We start from the raw sequence: 26,457 nt of genomic DNA, 5'->3' as shown, positions 1-26,457 counted from the left end.
TCTCCTAGCATCCTCCTCACAGCTAACACTGCCCCCCAGCTTAGTGTCATCCGCAAACTTGGAGATATTGCCTTCAATTCCCTCATCCAGATCATTAATATATATTGTAAATAGCTGGGGTCCCAGCACTGAGCCTTGCGGTACCCCACTAGTCACTGCCTGCCATTGTGAAAAGGACCCGTTTACTCCTACTCTTTGCTTCCCGTTTGCCTATTTCAATGTGGAAGGCAGCCAGGCTGCATTCAGCAGGCTTCCAGAAGTATAATATGAATAAGACCAGATAATCAATGGCTCTCAAGTGCTAAATATTAACTAGGATATTCAGGGATAAATAATGAGCAAAACACAGTGCTGCAGGAACATGGTGGGTCAGGCAGCTTCCAGAGAGGGATGGAGAGATGACATTTTGGATCGGGACCCTTCTTTATATCACAAGATATTTCACACCTGCCAGAGGGGGCAGACAGAACGTTGGATCAGCTTGTCATGTAAAAATCAATGTTTTCCACCGCTATGGTAACATGTCAGTAATGCACAGGGGCTATCAGCCTTCATTTCTGTGTTTAAGTCCCCGCAATGAGATTTGAACTGAGAACCACTTAACTCAGAGACCAGAATACTCCCACTGAACTACAAAAGCTAGTTGTGTTTGACTCTAATAGAGTAACTTCAGTTTCAGTTTAGTTTATTGTCACGTGTGCCAAGGTACAGAGCAAAGTTTTTGTTGTGTGCTAACCCTCTGTCAGCGGAAAGACAATACATGATACAGGAATACAAAACCTCTAACTTCAGACTTTTATGGGATAGGTAGATTCAGGTGGTCAATAAGGCATATGGGACACTTAACTTTACTGACCAAGACAGAGAATGCCACAGCAGAAAAAAACCTTGCTGGGAATGTTTATAACAGTAGCTAGGGCATCATTTGATTTCTGTGCATAGTCTGATCTCCGAGGTTGTAGAAAAGATCTGATAGCACTAGAGGCAGCAGGATATTCACAGACGTAACCAGAGCTAAAGAAGTACAGTTAAAATGAATCACTAAATAACCTTTTGTGAAACCCTTAATAAAAATGGTTTTATTGATGTTATGGATAATTCCTATTTATAATGCCTTTGTTTGTACTAGTTTATTGAAATATTATGAAATAGAAAGATTACGCATTTCTGAACTTTAATACTTAATCATTCTAAACAATAAATGCCTAAAGTAATCCAACTTCATTGAAAAAGCACTTTGATTACATTCTGTCAGATTATTGTAAAATATTTTGTCAGAGAACTTGAATCTCAGGATTGTCTTTATTTCATGGATCTCGGGAGAATTTTGTGTGGAGGGGTGAGGATTGTAATATTTGTTTTGATTACCAGGATACTTTCTTCGAGCCAGAACAGCATCAGGTTCCTGTATTCAGCAGCAAACATTGGTTGAATTCATACTTTCTGAAGTATAACCCTCTATTCAATGATCCATCCATTATGTCTTGGCTGAAACTTTAAATTATATTCATATTGTTGCAGATTATTTAAACACAATTACTTTTGTGTTACTTGCCCTAACTTATTTTTTTATTTTTTACAAAGTTTGCATTCGCCTTCCAAATGGATGGCCCAGGCAGCTTAGGAAAAACCTTACTGAGTCAAGTACAAGGAATCAATGAGAGCCTGAAGTAATAATTTAATTTCATCTTGTCCCCACTGTCTGATCAAAGGGCTGCAAACATCTTCCCTGGTGCCACCATACTCCGTGGTATTTCACTAATCTGAGGGGAAAATGTTTCACATCAAGAGTAATTGGTTATCTGGAATGAGCGTTTAGAGGAGGTGGCGGAAACAGGAACAGTAAAAACATTCAAGAGGATCTGGAGAGGGATTTGTAGGAGCAAGGTAGGGAGGGATATGAAATTATTGCAGGCAAGTGTGATGAGTACAGATGGCCATAATGCTCATCAGAAAGGTAGTGGGCTGAAGGGCTGTCTCTATGCCTTACAACGCTGTGACTAATTACCACGTTTCATGGGAGTTTGGCATTCAGCAACGATGGACAGAAACATGGGTAAAATTTCACCTCAATCAGATTGGAAAGCAGTGAAGCGATTAAATTAGAATGGTTTGTTTTATCTCAAAAATATAAAGAGGATTTTCAGTTTACTTTAAAGTGTAGATGGGAGTTTGGTCTTGAACATTGTACTGACACTGCATTCTTATGTTGCTCTAGTAATGCCAAAGACTATGTGAGTGTATCAAAATACTGCATAAGAATAAAAGCGTCTTATTATTTTAAAGTAAGATAAAATAGATGTGTTCCATCTAAAATCACAAATGACATGGGCTTCCTTGTTATGAAAATAATGAAGTTATTTTTTTCTGTATTTGTCAGGGATTTTGGTGCTTTCGTACTTGTAGCCTCCACTATCCAAGACCCCAATTAATTCATATCATGAGGACTTAATCAAGTTTGAGTCCTCATTAACCCTGGCAAACCTTCCTGCATGTCTTTTAAAAGGAAATTCAGGACTTGCTCTGCAAAGTTAAACAGCAGGATTCATGGGTGGAACTGGAAGGGTGCTGGTGGCTTGCACACTGGCATCATCAGACCATGCGTCCCATGGATGTTACTGGGTGCACCAAAGCCAGCAGGCCAAGTGGCCAACTACAGCTGCAGTTCATGAGTGAGTGGCAAACAGACCTTGATTCAGATGAACAGACTCAATGAAGGAACAGCAATGTTTTTATTTTAGAATATGCATGGCTTGGTGGGAAACTCCAGTCATTGTGCTCCTGTAATGCATGAATTGTTGGCAACAAATAATTGGGAAAGCTAACTGGATGTTATCATTTCTTGTGAGGAAATTAGTACAAAATGCCATGTGGTTATACCTCATTTACACAGTTCACCGATATGATTGTATCTCGAGTACAGAGTACAACATTGGTTTCCATATTTATGAAAGCTTGTTAATATATTGGAATTTTTATTGGACTAATATCTGGCGACGGTTGGTTGTCTTATGGGGAAAGGTTGGACAGGCTAGGCTTGTATCTGCTGGAGTTTCTAAGAAAAGTGAGATGACGTATAAGATTCTAAATGGTCTTACACGTTTCAGTCAAATGGATGTTGAGAAAATGTTTTCTCTTGTGAGAAAATCTAGAGCTAAGGTCACTGTTTAAAATGTGAGTTCACTCATTTAAGATGGATATGAGACAAATCTTTTTCTCTCAGAAGGCCATGAATCTTTGGAACGCTGTTCCTCAAGGGTTGGTGGAAATAGGATATTGAAGCAGAGGTTGATAGATTCTTGCTAAGCAGTGGGGTGTGAGGTTACAGGGAGGAGGTGGGGGTATTAAATGTGGAGCAGCCTCAAAGGGCCAAGAAGTCTACTTCTGCTAATTTCCATGCTCATAGTGGATGTTTAGGGTAAATATTAACAGCTTGAATTCGTGTAGTACCCACAAAATAGCAAGCGGCTCAATGTTTTAGAGCAGTGGTTCTCAAATGAGGGTACGCGTACCCCTGGGGGTACGTGAAGGCACTCCATGGGGTACGTGAGATTTTAAAATATAAGCCTACATATATTTAAAAAGTAGCATCCATGCAAAAATCCTTGGCACAGTGCTTTGTTTTAAGTCTTTTTTTTTCAACCAAAAATGCTTTGCGCTGGTTAGGGGGTACTTGGCTGAAAAAATATTTCACAGGGGGTACATCACTGAAAAAAGGGGTACTTGGCTGAAAAAATATTTCACAGGGGGTACATTACTGAAAAAAGGTTGAGAACCACTGTTTTAGAGCATCAATGGTCAAACCTGGCAGAGGGAGGTATTAGGATTAGTGAACAAAAGCTTGTTCAGAGAGGTTTTATGAATCATTTTAGGAAGAGGAAAGGAAGATAATTGGCCTGTCCCACAGGCGATTTTTCAGGGGACTGTCAAATTGCCGACAGCCGCCTGAAAAAACAGCAACTGGAACGGCGCTGTCAGAGTAGAACACGCACATATCGCTTCCTTCACCAGCCCATTATGCAGGCGGGGGACAAGGCAAGTGGGGGAATCGCTGCCTGAGTGAAATTCACACGGTTCAAAGCCAAGGTGATACAGACACATCTGATACAGATGAACAGGAAAGTTGGCGCTCTAATTAAGACGGCTGAAGCATAGTGTACAGTAAGTCCTTTAAAAGAGGGGGGGGGGGGGGGGGAGATGGGAGAACGGTGGAGAAGGAGGGAGATGGGTGGAGAAGGAAGGAGAAGGAGTGGAGACAATTTTTAAGAAGCCAGAGATACACGGCTGTGAAGCTCAGTGGACATTTAACATGACCGGTCAGTTATCCTTGGTTCTGAAAACTACTGCTTACGTTTTTTCCCCCCAATGAGCCAATAAAATTCATCGGTCAGCACCGGCTGCAACCTACGAGAACCTCCAAGAACCTTCGACCTCCTCGCAACCCACTAGGACCTCCTGGCGACCCACCTATGGCACGAGAATTTTTGCTACTCTCCATGGCGGCTTCATTCTGGTTGCCGTTAATTTTTCAACATGTTGAAAAACCATGAAGCTGACTCCCCGGCAACCACCCGTGCACATGCGGTGACCACATAGTCTCCTGCAGTTGCCTAAAAAGTCGCCTAAGTGGGATATGCCCATAATGGTGTCAATATTTATAGAGATTTCAAAAACTTAGGGGCTTGATGCTAAAGGCATGGCTACCAAAACGATTAGCTGCTAAATTTGGGAATGATTAAAGGAGCAAGATTAGAGGACATGGTAAAACTCTAGTGTACAGCACTAGAGGAGATTACAGAGATAGGGAGGGGTTTGGCCATGTGGGAGATTTGAATAAATGGTCATTGGATAACCAGGAACAAAAACATGGATGGTGAGTGAATGATATTTGCTACAAGTTAAGGCACAGGCAGCAGAGTTTTGGATAAGATCAGACTTACCAGTAGAATGAAGAAGATTGGTCAGGTAAATATTAGTGTAGCCAAGTCCAAAGTTAATAGAGGCACGAACGAGGGGTTCGGTAGCATGTGAACAGAGGGGATGCAGAGTTGGACAGTGAAGCTGGGGCAAAAATTTGTCGACTAACCTGATGGCGATGCTCACACTGGTATTCTATCGAGGCTTTCATCCATGATATGCTCTGTTCTCCTCTTCTTTTCCATACGAGGATTTCTGGAGCATTCTCCTTCTTCAAGTAAACATTTAGCGATCCAGTTCCAATCCCATACATGTGGTAAAAGAATGTCAGGCACTGTTTGCCTGTGAATCCTCTCAGATGCCATGACAACAGTCGTGCATTGAATCCATGCCTCATGTGAGAGGCCTCAATGTACATATAATGGCCTAAAGAAACGTTTACGATAGCTTAGTTTGCAAGTATCACATTCTAAAATAAAAGCGTAGTTCTTGCGGGATATAATATCTTCGAAAAGTAAGTGAAAATTAAAACAACAGCAGATCAGAAATCTGAAATAAAATCAGAAAATGCTGTGAAAAATCTCAGGTCAGTCTGCCCCTTTGGAAAGAGAAAAGTTCTCTCTTCACAGATGCTACCTGATCTGCTGAGTTCTTCCATTCTTGTCTATTTTTCTTGATAATCTAATTTCACTTTATTTTAGATAATTTCAGGATTATGGAGGGCTATGAATCTCTGAAATTCTCTACCCAAGAATGCTATGCAGGCTAAAGTACAAGTATTTGTTTTTAGATAGGCACATGGAAGTACAGGGAATAGAGAGATATGGATCATGTACAAGCAGATGAGATCAGATTTACTTGGCATCATGTTTGGAACAAACATTGTGGTGTGTTTGCAGTTCCTTCTTGGCTGTTGTTTGAATGTGGTTTACGGTTCCAAGTTGAGTTTTAGACCAAATATCGGAGTCATCATCAAGACAACCTGTTTCCATTTATGTGACAATACTCAACATTGTCTTTGCTCATTTGCTGCTGAAACCCATCCCCTGCCATATCTCCAAGCTGTACTTCATTCCACTCTGCATCAACTTTACTTCATGGAAACTAATTGGTGTTGTCCTAACTTACACTGTCCCATATCACTGCCACACCTCTATACCAAGACTACTAGCTCCTGGCTTTTAAAAATTCTCATCTTTGTTTTCAAAGTCTTCCACAGTGTTGCTCCTCCCTTTCTCTTTCATCTTCACCGGCCATCCCTTCCCCCTAGATCTCTTCTAATCCTTGAATTCTGGCTCTTGCTCACCCCTAACATCCATTACTTCACTGCTAGTGGCCAGGCTTTCAGCTGCCTGCATTCTATACCATGGACTTCCCTCCTTAAATTCCCTTTTTTTTATCTCCTCAAGAAAGCTCCTCTAGGAAACCATGTTTTTAGTCATCTACCATAATAGCCTAATGGAGACACAGAGACTGCAGATGATGAAATCTGGAGCTAAATGAAATGCTTGAGGAACTCAGTGGGTCAGGCAGCACCTGTGGAGGGAAATGGACAATCAATGTTTAGGTCTGGACCCGTCATCTGTTCTGAAAGAGAGAGAGGTGAGATGGCCAGTATAAAGAGGTGGGGCAAGACCTAGCAAGTGATAAGTGGATCCAGGTGATCAGAGGCGATTCGACAGATGGAGTCCGATGGGTGCAGATAATGATAGAAGCTGGGAGGGGGTTTGAAGATAACAAAGGTCTGCAGATTATGATATCTGATAAGAAAGGAAGAGTGGCACCAAACAAAGGAGGGGTAAGAACAATGAGGGGAAGGGCCCCGTCTGCCCATCATCCACTCTCCCCAATGGGTCCCATCTCCTCCCCCTCTGCTCCCACTTGTCAGATTCCATAATCTACAGCCCTTTATTGTCTCCACATCTCCTCCCAGCTCTGTCAATACCTCCACCCTTCACTACCATCTGCCAATAAATTGGACCCATCTGGATTCATCTATCGCTTGCCATCTTTTGCCCTCCCTCCTCCATCTCTTTATGTTGTCTATCCCCACTCTCCTCTTTCGGTCCAGATGAATGGTCTCGACTCAAAATGTCAACCGGCCATTTCCCTCCTCCAATACTGCCCAACCCACTGAATTCCTCCTGCAGTTTATCTTTTACCCCAATAGCTCATATGGCTTGGTGTCAAATATTGTTGATAATGATCTGAAGAAGGGTCTCGACTCGAAACGTCCCTATTCCTTCGCTCCATAGATGCTGCCTCACCCGCTGTGTTTCTCCAGCATTTTTGTCTACCTTTGATTTTTCCCGCATCTGCAGTTCTTTCTTAACCATCTTTGCACACATTGGTAAGTTACAGACATCATATCAATGACAGATGTAGTTGTTTTGTTGGTTGATGCTATAGTTTCTAAACACGTCATAACATGTGGCCCAGGATTCTCTTGCTACTAAAATCCAAAGTTCACAGGATTTTGAGAATTTTCATGGCCATCAGTCAGTTCATTACTGGTCTGACGGCTTTGTCATAGACGGAGAGATTAAGTAGACTGGGTCCGTACTCTTGAGTTTGGAGAAATGAGAAATGATCTCATTGAAAAGTGTAGACTTCCTATGGGGTTTAATTGTAAAGACGGAGGGATGATGTTTTCCTTGGCTGGGCGGTCTAGAACTAATCACATTCAGCACTGAGACGTGAAGAATGTTCTTCACCCAGACGGTAGTGAATCATTAGAATTATGTGGGGCTCCATCACTGTATACTCTCAAGACAGCGATCAAAATGTTTTGGACGTCAATGGAATCCATGTTTATGGAGTTAATGTAGGAAAATGAGATTGAGGTAAATTATTAAAGGTAGACAAATATTCTGGAGAAACTCAGCAGCTAATGCAGCATCTATGGAGAGAATTATTAGCTGTGTTCTTATTTAATCATAGGGCAGATGAAATGGTTGAATGGCCTCTTTGTACTGGCTATCTGTTTCTTACTTGAGTTCAAACAGAACAGAAAAAGGCCCTTCAGCCCATTAGTTCATGGGCACCATCTTTACTAAACCCATTCACCAGCACCTGATTCAAGTGCTCATATACTTGTTAAATATTGTGAGAGTTGCTCCCTCTACCATCCTCTCCAGCAGACTGGATCTGAAGAAGGATCCTGATCTGAAATATCACATTTCCACGTTCTCCAGAGATGCTGCCTGACCTGCTGAGTTCCTCTAGCACTTTGTGTCCTTTTTGTGTATTATAAGCAGCATTGTGTGTATTAACTGAATCTTCTTTTCACCTCTATGATACAATCATGTCCTTCCTATAGTGTGGTCACCAGAACAGCACAAAGCACTCCTTTTGTGACCTAATGAATATTTTGTGCAGCAAAGGACAAAATGCTGGAAGAGCACAAAGGGTCAGGCTGCATCTATGGAGGGAATGGGTAGATGCTGGAGTTTGACAGCACTTTGAAGAAGGGTCCTGACCCAAAACATCAACCAGTCTGAAGAAGGGTCCTAACCAGAAATGTAATCCAGTCTGAAGAAAGGTCCCGACCCAAAACGGCATCTGTCCATTTCCCGCAACAAGCTCTGCCTGACCTACTGAGTTCCTCCACTTTGTTTTTTGCTCAAGATTCCAGTATCTGCAGTTTATGACTCAATATTTTATATTGTTGTACCATAACCTTCCTGGTGTTACATTCTATGCCTTGACTAATAAAGACAATTAGCCTTATCTACCCGTGCTGCTACCTTCAGGGACTGCAATACCAAGATCTCTTCAGTGCACCCTAGGCGGTGGAAGATTGCAACCTTCACGTGGTCCACCCTGTTTCGATGAATGCAATCAACCCGCTGTGCACATTGTTTTGTATGCAAATTTATCAGAAATACATCCTACATTCATATCCAAATTATTAATGTATTATCCTGTCAGATACATTGGTCAAGCAGCAATAACAACCCTGCACCAGAAAGCAACCTTGACATGGTAAAATGGAGCAACTACCCGGGGTTCTTAGCAAACAACGCATGATACTGGGCCAAATATGGACCAATGGGCCAAATGTGGGCAGGTGGGACATGTATGGCGGTGTGGGCAAGTTGGGCCGAAGGGCCTGTATCACTCTATGACTTTATGTATGTGCCGAACACGATGCCAAATTAAACTAATCCCAGTTAATTGGTCACCAGAATTTGGCCAATTAAGCAAGAAAGGAAACTGAGGATAGGCCATTAATCCAATATAATGACTGTTTCTCTCTCCATAGATGCTGCCAGCTGATTGTTTTGAGCATTTTTGAGTTTTTATTTCAGATTTTCAGCATCTGCAGGATTTTATTTTTGTCGGGATGCTTACCTTTTCCTGGTATGGTCAGCACAGCACAGCACAAGGAACAGCAACAACGTGCTACAATAGTTTGAAAATGATCATTGACCTACAACTTACCTACCCCTGTGGTGTGATCCCCTTTGGGACCTGTGAAGGATGTCGGTGTGCTGCCTGTTCTTCGATGCCAGTTGCTTCTGTCGTTGCGGTCCTGAATAAATCCACAATTATCCTTGTCAAAATTGCACTTCCCTGGAGCAGCCAGCCAGGAACCTGTGGGGAAAATAAGTTTCCCTCAAGCTGCAAAAATGTGTCCCAAATACCTTCCTTAATGAACAGAGAACGGCCTCTCATTAAATTTTTGCAGAGTTTTTGGAGGGATGGCAGTGCACGCGAAGGGTCAGAGTCAAGCACTCTGCCCAAGTTAGAGATTTGACTTTACGGGTCCAGTTTCAAGGTCAGATAGGGACTCAGGAGACATCAGATTCCCTGCCCTGCTACTTGACAGGTGTAATCAAAGATCTCAAAGGTGTAACAACCTGGATATTTGCTCCATACTACAACATGCACTGTAAGTAGACCAGCTGAAGTAATCATTGACTTGGGAAGAAGGATTGGGAGTTCTCCATCACCTCCACAAGGGCAACGAATGAGAGCAGTTCCAGTGGTGCCCACACATTAGAATAAACAAGCACAAATGTTGTTTGTAGTCTGCGCCATTCAGAGCACAAGGGAAGGAAGAAAAATATGGATCTTTCAGCACTTGGGAATAGAGAACCTTTGGAACTGGTGAAGGTCACCCTGTTCACGTGGTCAACCCCACCATTCAGTGAGATTGTGGGTGATCGACTAGCCATCTCTAAAAATCCAGATCAAATTTTAAATTAGCAACTGAAACATCATCAATGACTATTTACAGAGGAAGAGTTCCAAACTTCTGCCTGTGTCCTCACTTAATTCCTGAAAGGACTGATGACCACTGTTCAAGATGCCTCAACTACTCAAACCACACCTTAAAGGTGCAAATATATCTTAAAATTACCATTAATTTTCTGACCCAGCACACTGTCCGAAATGATTATTCTAAGTATTAATCAAACCTCTACTACACCAGTGCCTAATTATCCTGAGGTCTACACCACTGTAAAATCAGGATGGATGACCATTGTATTGGCAATTTCTTAACTTTCCAATGTCCAACCATAAATGGCTCCTAAAAACATTTTCAGCAAGTAATTAATATTTTTCCACACTACCTCCAGGAATCTGACAATCCCCTTGGCTTACAACGATGTCATCTAGTGCGACCTTGCCACAGTTCCAGAAACTATTGCAAACACTGACAAAAACTATCTGGAAAAAAAAGAAAGAACAATCGTTACCTCAGTCAATTTCAGCATCTGCCACAAGTTTTCTCGATATGTGACAGAATTCTTCTTTCATTAGCAATTCACACTACACAAAGTTAAAAAAAAATTGCAATTCAGGTTAATAAATGGTATATAGCAAGTTTTAGCCAACGTTATGGCCAGACAGACATAAACAGTTTTCATTTAATCTTTATCACAATTTAGGTAGGACCACATTTTAAATAGCTATAAATGGACAGGAGGAAGTTATTAGCCCATGTGTTCAGTGAAATGATGGGCAATCTGTAGCTTAATTCCATCTTGCATTCTTTGCATTTGTAGCCCTTTAATATTCTTTCCTGAACAAAAATCTATCGTTCTCAGTCTTTAGATGCTCGATTCTACATAGTCTCCCAGTCTACACAACTTTTCGGAGCAGTGAATGCCACTTCCTTGTGTGAAGAGGTTCATACTGGCCTTTCCTCTGTACTCTAATTTTAAGATTTTCCCCTCTTGTTCTACACTCCTCACCTCTCTTCTTTTCTGACCTTTGATCATCTTAAAAATTACAATCGGATTAACCTTTAATCTTGTATACATCCAGAGTTAAAGTAAAATCATGCATTTATTAAGTACCTATTATCACCTCATAATATTTGCAGCCAATGATATTGTATTGCAAGAAAGAAATTATCCTGTTTACACACAGCACAACCTCCCACAATGTGACCATATCATCTGTTTTCAGTGAGGTTAGTTGAAGAATGAAGAATAAATATTGGCGAGGACACCAGGAGGAAACGGCCTCAGTGTACTTAAGTCATCTGATAACATATGTAACCTTCGGCCACGAGGTTGGGCAAACTTTAATTTAATATTTCATTTGAAAACTTTAGAAATACAGCACAGAAACAGGCTCTTCAGACCACTGAGTCCGTGCTGACCAGCAATCACCCCTTACACTAACAATATCCTACACACGAGGGATAAATTTACAACTCACCAAAGCCAATTAACCTACAAACCTGTAAGTTTTTGGAGTGTGGGAGGAAACCAGAGAACCCGGAAAAACTCCACGCGGTCACAGGGAGAACGTACATACTCGGTTCAGACAGTGCCCGCAGTCAGGATTGAACTCAGGAGGAGCACAGAGATCTTGTTGTGCTGTAAGGCAGTAACTCTACTGCTGCACCACTGTGCCGACACAAGAAAATCAGGCATCCAAATTTCCTTAATAACATTTGGATAAGAGGGCAAAATTGATCAAGTAAACAACATGTGAAGCTCCAGAGAGTCACCCACCCATTGACTCCTCAAAGCCTTTCCACCATCGACATGGCAGCAGGGGAGTGTGATCCGCTTGCCCAGATAAGTGTATTTCCAACAATACTCAATCTGTTCAACATCATCTGGGACAAAATAGCCCACTCGATTAGCAAACCCTTCGGATTACCAGCCGAAGCATTCATTTTTTCCACCACTAGTGCATCATGGCTACAGTATGTTGTACCCATACAATACTGTAGCAGCTCCCCCATCCGTTCAAATGTACCCTGTTCCAGTTCAGTTGTATAAACATTTAGTCCAGCAGTGTTATGTCTTAAAAAATGGTGAAGCCAAAAGAACATGTGGCGCAGAGTGGCGCAGAGGTAAAGTTGCTGCCTTACAGCGCTGGACATGCAGGTTTGATCCTGGCTACGGGTGCTGTCTGTACGGAGTTTATAGGTTCTCCCTGTGACTACATGTGTTTTCTCCAAATGTTCCGGTGTCCTCCCACATTCGAAAGACATGCAGGTTTGCAGGTTAATTGGCTTCTGTAAATTGCCCCGGGTGTGTAGGATGCAAAATTGGGATAACATAGAAAGAGTGTTGGGGAGATCGATGGTGGGCGTGGACTTGGTGGGCCGAAGGGCTTGTTCCATGCTGTATCACTAAACTAAACAATGATAATTGCTTTCACAGTACCTCCCAAACTTATAGAAACATAGAAATTAGGTGCAAGAGTAGGCCATTCGGCCCTTCGAGCCTGCACCGCCATTCAATATGATCATGGCTGATCATCCAACTCAGTATCCCGTACCTACCTTCTCTCCATACCCCCTGATCCCCTTAGCCACAAGGGCCACATCTAACTCCCTCTTAAATATAGCCAATGAACTAGCCTCAACTACCTTCTGTGGCAGAGAATTCCAGAGATTCACCACTCTGTGTGAAAAATGTTTTCTCATCTCGGTCCTAAAAGACTTCCCCTTATCCTTAAACTGTGACCCCTTGTTCTGGACTTCCCCAACATCGGGAACAATATTCCTGAATCTAGCCTGTCCAACCCCTTAAGAATTTTGTAAGTTTCTATAAGATCCCCCCTCAATCTTCTAAATTCCAGTGAGTACAAGCCGAGTCTATCCAGTCTTTCTTCATATGAAAGTCCTGACATCCCAGGAATCAGTCTGGTGAACCTTCTCTGTACTCCCTCCATGGCAAGAAAGTCTTTCCTCAGATTAGGACACCAAAACTGTACGCAATACTCCAGGTGTGGTCTCACCAAGACCCTGTACAACTGCAGTAGAACCTTCCTGCTCCTATACTCAAATCCTTTTGCTATGAATGCTAACATACCATTCGCTTTCTTCACTGCCTGCTGCACCTGCATGCCTACTTTCAATGACTGGTATACCATGACACCCAGGTCTCGTTGCATCTCCTCTTTTCCTATTCGGCCACCATTCATATAATAGTCTACTTTCCTGTTTTTGCCGCCAAAGTGGATAACCTCACATTTATCCACATTATACTGCATCTGCCATGCATTTGCCCACTCACCCAACCTATCCAAGTCACCTTGCAGCCTCCTAGCATCCTCCTCACAGCTAACACTGCCCCCCAGCTTAGTGTCATCCGCAAACTTGGAGATGTTGCATTCAATTCCTTCGTCCAAATCATTAATATATATTGTAAATAGCTGGGGTCCCAGCACCGAGCCTTGCGGTACCCCACTAGTCACTGCCTGCCATTCTGAAAAGGACCTATTTACTCCTACTCTTTGCTTCGTGTCTGCCAGCCAGTTCTCTATCCACATCAATACTGAACCCCCAATACCGTGTGCTTTAAGTTTGCCTACTAATCTCTTATTTGGGACCTTGTCGAAAGCCCTCTGAAAGACCAGATATAACACATCCACTGGTTCTCCCTTATCCACTCTACTAGTTACATTCTCAAAAAATTCTATAAGATTTGTCAGACATGATTTACCTTTCATAAATCCATGCTGACCTTGTCCAATGATTTCACCACTTTCCAAATGTGCTGCTATTCCATCTTTAATAACCGACTAGCATTTTCCCCACTACCGATGTTAGACTAACTGGTCTGTAATTCCCAGTTTTCCCTCTCCCTCCCTTTTTAAAAAATGGGGTTACATTAGTTACCCTCCAATCCTCAGGAACTACTCCAGAATCTAAAGAGTTTTGAAAAATTATCACTAATGCATCCACTATTTCTGGGGCTACTCCTTAAGTACTCTGGGATGCAGCCTATCTGGCCCTGGGGATTTATCAGCCTTTAATCCATTCAATTTACCTAACACCACTTCCCGGCTAACCTGGATTTCACTCAGTTCCATCTCATTTAACCCCCGGTCCCCTGCTATTTCCGGCAGATTATTTATGTCTTCCTTAGTGAAGACAGAACCAAAGTTGTTATTCAATTGGTCTGCCATGTCCTTGTTCCCCATGATCAATTCACCTGTTTCTGACTGCAAGGGACCTACATTTGTTTTAACTAATCTTTTTCTCTTCACATATCTATAAAAACTTTATGTCCTCCACCAGCCAGAAGAATGTGTGTGGCAGGTGCTTGAGAACACAGCTTCAAACCTTACCTTCAAACACACTCTACCTTGACTTGGAAATAAGTTGCTGCTCATTCATCAGTGGGAATTTACCTTTTACCTGTGGGCCTTTAACACATTGACAGCAGTGGCCTGAAGTGCAGCTCAGCATCAGTGCAGTCGCCAGACTTGGCAGCAGTATCATGAACCCATAAAAAATATTAAAGGCTATATAAACATTATGTTACTTGCCTGACCACATCATTGGTCCTTATTGATTATGCAAAATAATTTTCAAATTTCAATAAAAACAGAGAAGAAAAACGTTAAAGCTGATGAAATTGTGCTGTTCTCCAGACTCCAAGTGAAGTTAACGTGGTGAATTGCACATTTAATTTGATGAAGAGGTAATGTATATGAGTCCAGGAAGAACTTGAATTAATATTAAAGTATAATTTGCATATTACAACTGTCAATTGTTCAACATACAGGTACTTGTTCTATGAATCACACAGTACGTGTAAAATCTTGCCGAATGCTTTAATGACCAGCTTTAAATTGGATTATTTTCATTGGCTGCTGGTTGCTGGAAGTAATTATAACGTCTGAATTTGATAACATTAAGAAATTAGAAACACAAAAAATGTTGAAAAAATCTTCAATAAAAAATATTTTGATGTAGATATTTGAGATAAAAAAGTGAGTGTTTTTAATGAAGATCAGCTCAAACATAACTGATCTAATGTTACTGTATTGTTGCATGGATCATCACAAAGTATCACAAGAGGAATTCTTGCCACTTGCTGTCATGTTTCCAAAGTGCTCCTTTAATACTTGGATTTTATAGATGCTCTTCAAAAGCTATGCCTTTGCCCTAAAATAGTAGAGAGATGGAAGGATGGTGAAATATGAGGAGGGAATTCCGTATCTCATAGCCTTTGCAGTCAATGACAGAACTGCTAATGGTGGATTCATTAAATACACGGATATTCAAAAGGCTGGAACTGGAGGAGCACGAAGATCTTCTTGTGCTGTGTGGAAATGGGGTTCCATTGAGAGAGGCAACACAAAGGAGAGTTACTACATAAGGATGAGAGTTTTGCCTAATCGGGAATCAAAGTCATCCGGTGAGCTCAAGGGAGATGAGTAGATCTGACTTGGTGGTCATGGAGAACAGTTTAGACTTTAGAGATACAGTGCAAAAATAGGCCCTTCAGCCCACCGAGTCCGTGCAGACCAGCAATCACCCCTTACACTAGCACTACCCTACACAACAGGGACAATTCACAATTTTACCGAAGCCACTGTAGGTCTTTGGAGTGTAGGAGGAAACTAGAGGACCTGGAGAAAACCCACCCGGTCACAGGGAGAATGTACAAACTCCGTACAGACAGCACCCTAGGTCAGGATCAAACTCAGGTCTCTGGCAGTGTAAGGCAGCAACGCTGGGCCACTGTACCGCCCTATTTTTATTTTTTTTAAAGTTCTGATTTATTTAATTACTTGATTTTTTTTTAATTTTCTAGTTGCTCCAGTGGGACTTGAACTCATATCTCTGGATCAATTAACCAACTACCAGTCCAATAACTTAACCATTATACTACCACAGCCCCAACAGTTGTTTACCTTGGCGGGCTCCAATCTTTGGAAATTAACTTCTGCTTGAATCCACATTCCAGTTGGTGGTTTAGGAATTGTCCAAATCTTTTCCAGGACCTGGTCCATTTCATCATAGATATAGACAGCAAGGGCATCTTCTGATATAAAATGATTCAGTGCATAGAAAAATTGCAAGCAGTACTGGAAGTTGGCTAGTAAAAGCGGGCCTATTAGATGTGCCACGTACTCCTGGTGATATCCAAACTTTGCATTGGAAAGAAGAAAGCCACCTGTGAAAAGTCAGAGAGTATCTGCTGCTGAAATTGCACAATACATCCAAAGAATCGCAAGCCCTGGAGACACCCGGGAGACTGACAGAAAATTCATCAGTCATGAATTGCATAAAATTACAGAAAATCTGCTCCCACCAAATGCAGCCTCAAACTTATTTTTCCTCAGCAAAACCCAGAATTGTTCTCCTCTATTTTTCAGTCAATGTCTTCCATAAATTCATGAGAATCCCAACAAGCCCAGCAGACAGCACTCTGCCTCTTCATTGACTTCACCAGATTGGACACAAGCACGAGTTCACCAGATTCCTAGCTCACACCAGATCCTTTTCACCCACATCTTCTCCTGGAAGCCTTGCCTTCCTCACTGACTCCAAGACCCTCAGATATAGAACAAAGAACAGGACAGCATAGGAACAGGCCCTTTGGCCCATTACATATGTGCTGAACATGATGCCAAATTAAACTAATCCCTTCTGCCTGCACATAATCCATATCCCTCCATTGCCTGCCTATTCATCTGCCTCTGAGAGATTCTTAAATGTCACCACCATATCTGCTTCCACCAACCCACTGGCAGAACACTCCTGTACCCATTACTCTCCCTATGAAAAATTGCTCCAGCACCTCCTTTAACCTTTCCTCTTTTCACCTTAAAGCTATGCCCACTTGTCTTTGATATTCCACCCTGGGAAAAATGTTCTGACTGTTTACCCTGTTTATGCCTCTCATCACTTTATATATTTCTGTTAGACTTCCTCTCAGCTTCTGAAACTCCAAATAAAACATGCTTGTCCATTCTCTCCTTATGGTGAATACTCTCTAATCCAAGCAGCATGCTGGTAAATCTCTTCTACACCCGCTCCAAAGCCTCCACCACCTTCCTGTAATGGGGCGACTGGAACCGCACACAACTGCAGACTTAAACTTTAAATCCTCAATGAGATGTTTCTAAATCCTTCACCCTTCTTTAACACTGTAGCCTCATTCAGTCCTATAATCCTTGAAGATCCACACACTTCTCAAATTATGTTAATTTGCCTGTTCCCATCATGTCTATGTCTACCTTCCTCCAATGATGGCCATATCTTCAGACATTGTGACCCTCAAGCTCAGGTCATCCCTCAGGTTTCTACCCACCTTCCACCCTTTCTGGATGAATGGACATGAAGGACAACCTCAGAGCAGATTTCAAAAATCACATCATAAATTGACAGACCATTTGCAAAGAAATGGACAGTTTTTTCACATGAGGTTATCAGTATACATGTGTCGGGAGGCCGCAGGTAAGTTAAAGTCTTATAATATTTACAGTTGCATACACGAGTAAGGTCATGCCTGCCTTTGCACATGTCTATTTGTGGGAGGAGATGCACACAGACAAAGTTGTAACTCTAAAGGAGGGATTGGGACATTTGAAACCCATCATCTTAAACACATTTGAAACCCATCATCTTAAACACATCTCTGCTATTTGCCTCTTCACTCTACAGTGGAGAGAGTGCCAAGTTTTTCTGCAATTTCTGCGTAGAGAAGTTTTTGAATCTCCTATAGGATTTGTTAATATTTATGGTTCTTAGTTTGGATTCTAACCAGCTGTTCGTAGTCGAAGAACACAGCTGTTATAGACATTAACGTTATGTTACCACATAATAGCTCACAACTATTTCCAGATTTTATGTTTATGTTTTATGTCATTTATATTGAATAAAAATGAATATTTTTTTTCACCAATTCCAGTGGTGTGAGCTTTCCTTTCTCATTTTTGATGGCTGCGAAATGGATCCCTTTGCTGGCATCAGTTCCAAGGATTCTGATATCCACCAATAGGGATGCCATCAAAATGTCTGATTGAGAACAGCCAGCCATGAAGTTAAAAAGCTTTTAGCCAACACTGGGAATGTGTTACAGAACTTGAAATAAAGATTGAAGCATACACATCAGTTTAAATTGGTATCTAAAATATCAGGAATAAACTTTCTCAAAAATTAAAGAAAGAAGTGATTTTGCGTTAAAAATGTCAGCAGATTGAATCAAGTAATACATTAGGAAACTAAAAACCTGTCACCCCAATGTTCACTGTGTCTACAACTCCTGTCTACTACACACTGCAACTGCGAGTCCAGAGGTGCTCTCTGTTTGATGTACAGTCACTGACCTCATTAACTTGACTGAGGGTTGCTAACTTTCATGTAAAGGTTAAGTTCAAGCAATGTGTATTTCTTTTTCTCATGCTTGTAATTACAGTAGTTCAAAGCATTTGGGCTAAATTCATTATTTTTTCATTATTTTGAATGATTTTAATGTTTATTATTTACTTAAATCCATCTCAAACGTCATCCAAGGGCTCGGAAAGTAACACATTTAAAAAACGTGAAAATGTCTTTGAAATCAAAGGCCATCAGCGTGGGACAAAAGGCTGGTCAACAGGTTCCACCATATGTAGCCTTGTCACTATTCTGCCTCGCAGAAGAGCCAAAGGCCAATAATAAAATGGCAGCAGGCAAGAGGAATTAGTGCAAGTACAAGTGAAGGTGTTGTGCCGATCAAATATGATCCACTCAACCAATTTTAAGATGCTTATTTCAGGGACTACAATCCCTAAATTTAATATTTCTTTTTTGCCACCATCAGTAATTATGTTTATTTTACCACTGCATTTCATTTAGACCACGTAACAATGTGTTACATTTTCTGCTTTTTTACAACAGAACACATCGGTGATTTAATGGAATTTACAAACGCGAAACATTTATCGTTTAGTTTAGTTTATTATTGTCATGTGTACCAAGGTACAGTGAAAAGCTTTTTTGGTGTCTGCTGTCCAGTCAGCAAAAGGACTATACATGATTACAATCAAGCTGTTCACAGTTCACAGATACAGGATAAAGGGTATAACGTTTATTGCACGATAAAGTCAAGTAAAATCCAATTAAAGATAGATTTGAAGGTCTCCAATGGGGTATATGAGAGATCAGGAAGACTCTCAGGTTGGTGAGAGGACGGTTCAGTTGCTTGATAACAACTGGGAAGAAATTGTCCCGGAGTCATTTCAGATTTCTCTGACTTATATTGGAGAAGGTTGCATAATGGTGTGAAAGCGATGAATCAACAAAATCACTTCAGGAAGGTCAATTTCAGATTCATCTGCACAAGGGGTTATGGAGAAAGTCCAAGAGCTTGGTAGCTGAAAGAACAACCACTGATGTTGCAATGAGGTTAGTAGATCAAAATAACAAATCTATATCCTTCCACTCTGTGGCAGATCACCTTCTCGAGGTAGGTTTTAGTTTAGTTTTAGTTTGGTTTAGTGTTACAGCACGGAAACAGGCCCTTCGGCCCACCGGGTCCGCGCCGACCAGTGATCCCCGCACATTAACACTATCCTACACCCACTAGGCACAATTTTTACATTTACCAAGCCAATTAACCTACAAACCTGTACGTCTTTGGAGTGTGGGAGGAAACCGAAGATTTCGGAGAAAACCCACGCAGATCACGGGGAGAACGTACAAACTCCATACAGACAGCGCCCATAGTCGGGGTCAAACCCGGGTCTCCGGTGCTGCTTTCGCTGTCAGGCAGTAGCTCTACCGCTGCGCCACCGTGACTGCCTATTCAGCACAGAGGGTAGTAGAGGTGAGGAGGTTTGTCTGTCTGGAGTGGAACCCAATTGGTAGTTCTCTTACTAAATGGAAAACAAATATGACAGCCTTTGTTACCTTGACAAATGTTCCATACTTGGTAAGAAATAAAAGCTTGTGTTTATATCACACACTCTGACCTCAGCCTATTTTAAAGTCACTGTGATGACATGAGAAAACCATTGCCAATGTGAGCATGGCAGAATCCCTCAAGGATTAACATGATAATAGACAACAGACAATAGGTGCATGAGCAGGCCATTCGGCACCGAGCCAGCCCCGCCATTCAATGTGATCATGGCTGATCATCCACAATCAGTACCCCGTTTCTGCCTTCTCCCCATATCCCCTGACTCCGCTATCTTTAAGAGCCCTATCTAGCTCTCTCTTGAAAGTATCCAGAGAACCGGCCTCCACGGCCCGAGGCAGAGAATTCCACAGACTCACTACTCTCTGTGGAAAAAGTGTTTCCTCATCTCTGTTCTAAGTGCCTTATCCCTTATTCTTAAAGAGAATAAAAAGATAATAGGTAATAAAGAGATAAATAATAATGATGCTTAAATAGGGATAATCATTGGCCAGTGCATGCACAACTATAGTTGTGCTTTGGACTTGTGTTGGTTCACATGAAAGGGCAGATTAAATTACCTGAGAGGCAGCAGTTACAGCATTAGGCCTGCATTGGGAGAATCAACTAAGCTTCCTATATCCAACTCTCTTGCCTGACCATTGAACCTCTGATCTCATGGCTCAGCGGCAACTTTGCCACACAGAACCATGAACAAAATGATGACAAGAGCTTGCGAATGAAACCAGAAAACGCTAGAAATTCTCAGCAGGTCAGGTAGCAGTTGTTGAGAGAGAAACAGAATTAGCATTTCAGGACAATAAACTTCCTCAGATACGCAAAATTCTGGAGTAACTAAGTGGTACAGGCAGCATCTCTGGATGGAAGGAATGGGTGACGTTTTGGGTTGTGAAACAGTCTTCAGGATAGATCAAACTTCTATAGAACAAGGAAAAGTTTAAAATGAAATATGTTTCAAATTGCAAAGGAGGAAGAGGGATAGGGAGAACGAAAGGAATGTCTGTGATAGTGTCGAGGCAAAGAAAGACCGAATGATACAAGTGTTTATGATGCTGACTGAGACAAGGTGTTGAAAGCTTGTTAATCACATCAGACCTGGCTAGAGCAGTGGTAAATAAAGAGAATGGGTGAGAACAGAGAGAGAGGAAGAAAATAAGTACTGGAAATATAAAGCACTGTAGTTGCTGAAAATCTGAAATAAAGAACATTTAGTAAATACTTAGCAGATTAGGAAGCATTTATGAAGAAATAAAAAGTAAAAATGTTGGTTTGTTGATCCTTTATTATAAGTGGGCAGTTCACATCCAAACAGGAAGTACTAGCTATCTGCCTCTATTCAATTGGACGTTGAGTACTAGGGATTTTAATGTGCCTTGTCAGAAGATGGGGATTACACTGGGATTCTCTCAAGGATAGTGAGGCCAAAGTGGGAGTGGAAAGGAGAATTAAAGTGGCAGGGATCTTGAATCTCAAGGTCACCCCTGTGCAAAGCTGTCACTCAATTTGCCACTAGTGCCTCCAATGTAGGGAAGAGAACATTGTAAGCAACAAATGCAGTACACTATCTTGGACTATATTTATACTTTCAATGTGATTCAATTCACTGCTCATAATATGGTCTCCTCTAAATTAGAGAAACTAATTCTTACAGAGGTGTATAAAATCATGAGAGGGATAGATCGGGTAGATGCACAGTCTCTTGCCCAGAGTAAAGGTATCGAGGCCCAGAGGACATAGGTTTAAAATGAAGGATTTGAATGGAATCTGAGGGGTAACTTTTTCACACAAAGGGTGGTGGGTGTATGGAATGAGCTGCCAGAGGAGGCAGTTGAGGCAGGGACTATTGCAATGTTTAAGAAACAATTAGACAAGTACATAGATAGGACAGGCTTCGAAAGATATGGGCCAAACGCAGGCAGGTGGGACAGTGTAGCTGGGACATGTTGGCCGGTGTGGGCAAGATGGGCCGAAGGGTCTGTTTCCACACTGTAGCACTATGGCTGTATGACTCTATAAAAGCAGATTGATAGACCACTCTGCAGAACACTTCTTTCAATCTGCAGGGGCAAGTCTGAGTTTCCAGTTGGTTGCCACTTTAATTCTCTATTTCACTCTCCTTCTGATTTATCCGTCTTTAGTATTTTACACTGCTCTAATGAAGAGCTGCACTTCATCTTCTGATTAGGCAGATAACTGCCTCCGGCTCCACTGTTACAGATAACCTTCATTTCCTGTTTGCAGGAGAACTGTCTAATTCTGATAACAAGTAATTAACTTGAAATATTACCTGTTTTCCTCGTTCTACAAATACTGCCCTGCCTTCAAACTATTTCCAGCATTCTCACAGTCAGAGAGTCGTCCAGCATGGAAACAAACCCTGTGGTCTAACTCATTCATGCCCACCTTATCACAATGGATGTTCTTTCAAAGTAAAGCCAGCATCTCCATAACGTTTTCAATCTGCTGATCATGCGTAATAGTAAGATGAAGCATCTGGAGAAGGGTCTCGACCCGAAACGTCACCTATTCCTTCGCTCCATAGATGCTGCCTCACCCACTGAGTTTCTCCAGCACATTTGTCTACATGCGTAATAATAAAATCCCTTCCATGTGCAGCAAGGTGTTTATTGTAGCATGCATCATACAAATGTAACTTATATCTTACCCGTTCCACTTGTATGATCTCCAAATCGGAACGGATTTGGTTTCCGAATCAGTCTCGTCCATTTTGTGTCGTCAATGTGGTTTTGGGTATATTTGCAAAGACCTTGGTCAAAGTTGCAATTTGCCACAGAGGGATCAAAGAACAGAGCTTGATTAAACAGAAACAGAAAATACCAATCAGCATCTCTCAGAAAGCATACATTCATGGAGTCATACAGCAAGGAAACAGGCCATTCGGCCCACCACATCCATATCAAAGAATAATTCCAAATCACATGACTTAAACATGCACCATCTCAATATTATTCTGGCGTGAACATCCTTGCCCAAATTGACTGTCACCACATTTATTAATGTCCAAGAAGTAGAAATAATCATAAGATCATAGGATAATAAGTGATAGGAGCAGAATTAGGCCATTCGCCCCATCAAGTCTACTCCGCCATTCAATCATGGCTGATCTATGTCTCCCTCCTAACCCCATTCTCCTGCCTTCTCCCCATAACCTCAGACACCTGTATATCTGGAAATAAAATCTGAACTCACTAATGTTTTGGTGAGCATTATAATAGTTTATCAAACTGCCCAGGGTTTGAAGTAGTTTTAACTACCTGCTTCTTTCTCAGGTGAGGGTTAAAATAGGAATCCACATCTACACGTTTGAACAAAGACATCAGGTGCATTGGACCGCTGCTCGGTCTAGATTCCCTCCAAGTCACACACCAGCCTGCCTCAGAAATGTTCTTGTCACTGGATCTGAATCCTGGAACTCCTGATGGAGCAGCACTACATGAGGAGGTTTACCGGGAGGATGGCAGATGTTCAAGAAGGTCGCTCACTATCACCCTGGCAATAAATGCTGGCCATGTACATTCTTTATTACCTGAGAAGGTGATGGTGAGTTACCTTCTTGAGCATCTGCTATCCTTCTGGAAGCCATTTTCCTGCAATTGCAGAATCAGTTGGGGTTTACGAGTCTGGAAACACTCAGGTCAGGAACTGATGAACTGCAGGATATGGTGTTGTGGACTAACAACAGGAGAGAGACTGCTCACACGTGTGCTTTGTGCAGTCTGTGAACAAAAGGGCTGAGTTTGATGGCAAGACAATGATTAGTAAATCAATTAGACAAGATTGGATGGATAAATGCCACCCACGTCGGATAAACTAACAAATAAATATATTTGTCGCCAAGTTGTCAAGCACATCTGGGATGAGTGAGCATATCTTTGCCATTGTCATCAAATTGGATTTTAAATTTGGCAAAGGTCATCACTTTGGTTAAATTTATTGCGCAGAAAACAATACCAATAAAAAGTGCAAGAACATCATGTACTTCTGGGCCCAATAACCCCATTCCCAGTGAGGTGTCTTTTGGGGGGGAAAAGCACAAATAGACATAAATTAACATAAATCAGTATCTGTTCCATCGTCAAAAGAGAGACTTGCATTAATCCAAAAGAGGAAATATTTAGATTGTGATGAAAAACCTGTTCAGAGAAATGGATTCTAAAGAGTTGAGACCTAGACAGATGTGAATAAACACCAACCAGCGATCCCCGTATACCAGCACTACCCTACACACTAGGGACAATTTACAATCTTTACCAAAACCAATTAACTTACAAACCTGTACGTGTTTGGAGTGTGGGAGGAAATCAGAGCACCTGGGGAAAACCCATGTAGTCACGGGGAGAACATACAAACTCCGTTCAGACAGCACCCCTGGTCTAGATCGAACCCGGGTCTCTGGCTCTGCAAGGCAGCAACTCTACCGCTGCGCCACCGACGTTCTAGACACCCAGATAAAGAAACATCATCTCGGTATCTATCCTGTCAGGTCCACTACAAACTTGTCTGGGTAAATGCAATCATCTGTCATTCTAAACTGCAAGCAGTACTAGTTTGCTTAATTTCTCCTCGCATGATTAACATTGTGTCCCAGAACCTTTGTAATATTTTCTCTCTTGCTCTTAAATATATCCTATGATAAGGATGTCAGGCCATTCTCAACATAAGGGAATGGGTCTTTTTAGGGCAAATATGAGAAGACATTTCTTCACTCAGAGGGAGTTAAATCTCTGGAAGCTTAGTCTTTTTAGATTAACAGATTTTTGGAAATGGGTTTGCTTCAGGAACGGAACATGGTGTTGAGATTAAAGTTCAGATATCGTATTAGCGAATGGTAGGATCGGCACAGGGGCTGAATGGCCTTCTGTTGCTTCTATTTATTATGTTTTTGATTCCCCCCCTTCATCATTAACTCTGCCTGAGCTGTTAAGTACGCAGGATATTTGGCTTTATCTCCAGATCATTAGTCCAGTCACCGACATCAGCAGTGTGACTGGTTGCAGTCATTGAATTGCATGTGAACCGGGCTGCTTTCATCGCCTCCCCACTCAACTTTGAACTCCTCCACAGACAGCAATCTTCCAATTCAGTGACTGGGCATACAATTTCTGGAATTTTTAGAATTCTTTGTGTCTCTGGACTACATTGGAAGAAAATAATGTATTAATGAAGGAAAGAGATTCTCTGAAACAAGATTGCATGGCCACCCACTGGAGTCTCTGTGCCATCTCATGAGGTTTTCCTATATATGAGCTATGTAAACCTGACTGCTGACGGTGCTGTGCTTTCCATGGTTTCATCTTCCATTGTTAAATACAGAGAGCAATGCAAAACGTATTTGTTGGAAGTGGAAAATACTTTAATTTGCAAGCTACCCAGCAGAAGACGGAAGGATATCACTTACCTGTTTCATTGTTGCAGAACTGTGGAGAGAAAGAAATATCATCCAGAGCAACATAGCCTTCAATCATGCTGCTGAAGGCGACTTCAAACACCAGCTAAAAAGAAAACAATATCCTATTACTTAGCCTGCAACAGGAGTAGAGACAGGCCATTTTGCCCTTCAAGCCTACTCTGCCATTCAATGTAATTATGGCCAATTTGACACATCAATGTTGATGTGGGGTCTTGACCCAAAATGTCAACCAACTTTCTCTCCCCAATGTTGCCTAAGCTGCCATGTTCATCCTGCAGTTTGATTTTACTCCATTTTACAGCAATCTCTCGTGTCTCTGTTTTCCCATTCACTCCATCTATCCTTTGATTTCCTTAGTAATCTGTCGGGCTTCTGGAAGAGGAAATTGCAAAGATTCGCAAAATAAACATCACCCATCTCATCACCGACTGGTCCGAGGTCCAAGATAATTCTAGATGTCCCAGCCAAGGCAAACTGTCTCTCACAACTGCCTGCCAAGAACATTTATACACATCAATGAGATCACTTCAAATTTCTTGGCTTCAGAAGGTAAAGGGTTCTTATTGCTGAATATAACTTTTCTTAAAATTATTCCCTCATCCCGGGAATCAGTCTGCTCAACCTACACTGTTCTCCCATTTGCTGCAATCCTTCACATTTGGAATGTGTTTCCGAAATTCTATTAAATTCTGCAAGACATCTGTAGCTTTAAAGGCCAAGCCTCTCACCACACACCATGTGCCATTTGAATTACTATGTGTACCCGCATGGTAACCTTTCTGTGATTTGTCACAATCCCCAACAGCAATATCTGGATAATGATATTTACTAATGAGATTCCATTCTTCTACTGAGATTCCATTCTTCATACAGAAGAAGATAATTTCATAGTTCTACCCATGCCACACTCCTGTCTCATCTGCTAACTTGTCTAATTCATGAGTAATCTCATTGTGTACTCCTTACACATCTAGTTCCCACAGAGTTCAG

The 26,457-nt window shown here is 41.6% G+C and overlaps 1 protein-coding gene across 1 annotated transcript in view; it reads right to left on the bottom strand.

Annotated features, from left to right (window-relative positions):
• The window catches only part of mamdc2 (MAM domain containing 2), an 86,915-nt gene that overhangs the window by 5,252 nt on the left and 55,206 nt on the right, over window positions 1-26,457 (bottom strand). The window contains exons 7-12 of the mRNA XM_033018118.1: window positions 25,456-25,549; window positions 22,702-22,848; window positions 16,042-16,304; window positions 10,497-10,593; window positions 9,361-9,513; window positions 5,087-5,343 (exon numbers count right to left, since the gene is read on the bottom strand). Of these exons, the coding sequence (XP_032874009.1) occupies window positions 5,087-5,343; window positions 9,361-9,513; window positions 10,497-10,593; window positions 16,042-16,304; window positions 22,702-22,848; window positions 25,456-25,549 (1,011 nt within the window). The remainder of the gene's footprint in view (window positions 1-5,086; window positions 5,344-9,360; window positions 9,514-10,496; window positions 10,594-16,041; window positions 16,305-22,701; window positions 22,849-25,455; window positions 25,550-26,457) is intronic.

Source organism: Amblyraja radiata, chromosome 3 (assembly GCF_010909765.2).
Source record: "Amblyraja radiata isolate CabotCenter1 chromosome 3, sAmbRad1.1.pri, whole genome shotgun sequence".
In the NCBI taxonomy this organism is placed as follows: domain Eukaryota; kingdom Metazoa; phylum Chordata; class Chondrichthyes; order Rajiformes; family Rajidae; genus Amblyraja; species Amblyraja radiata.
This window is presented reverse-complemented; position numbering and strand designations above follow the sequence as displayed.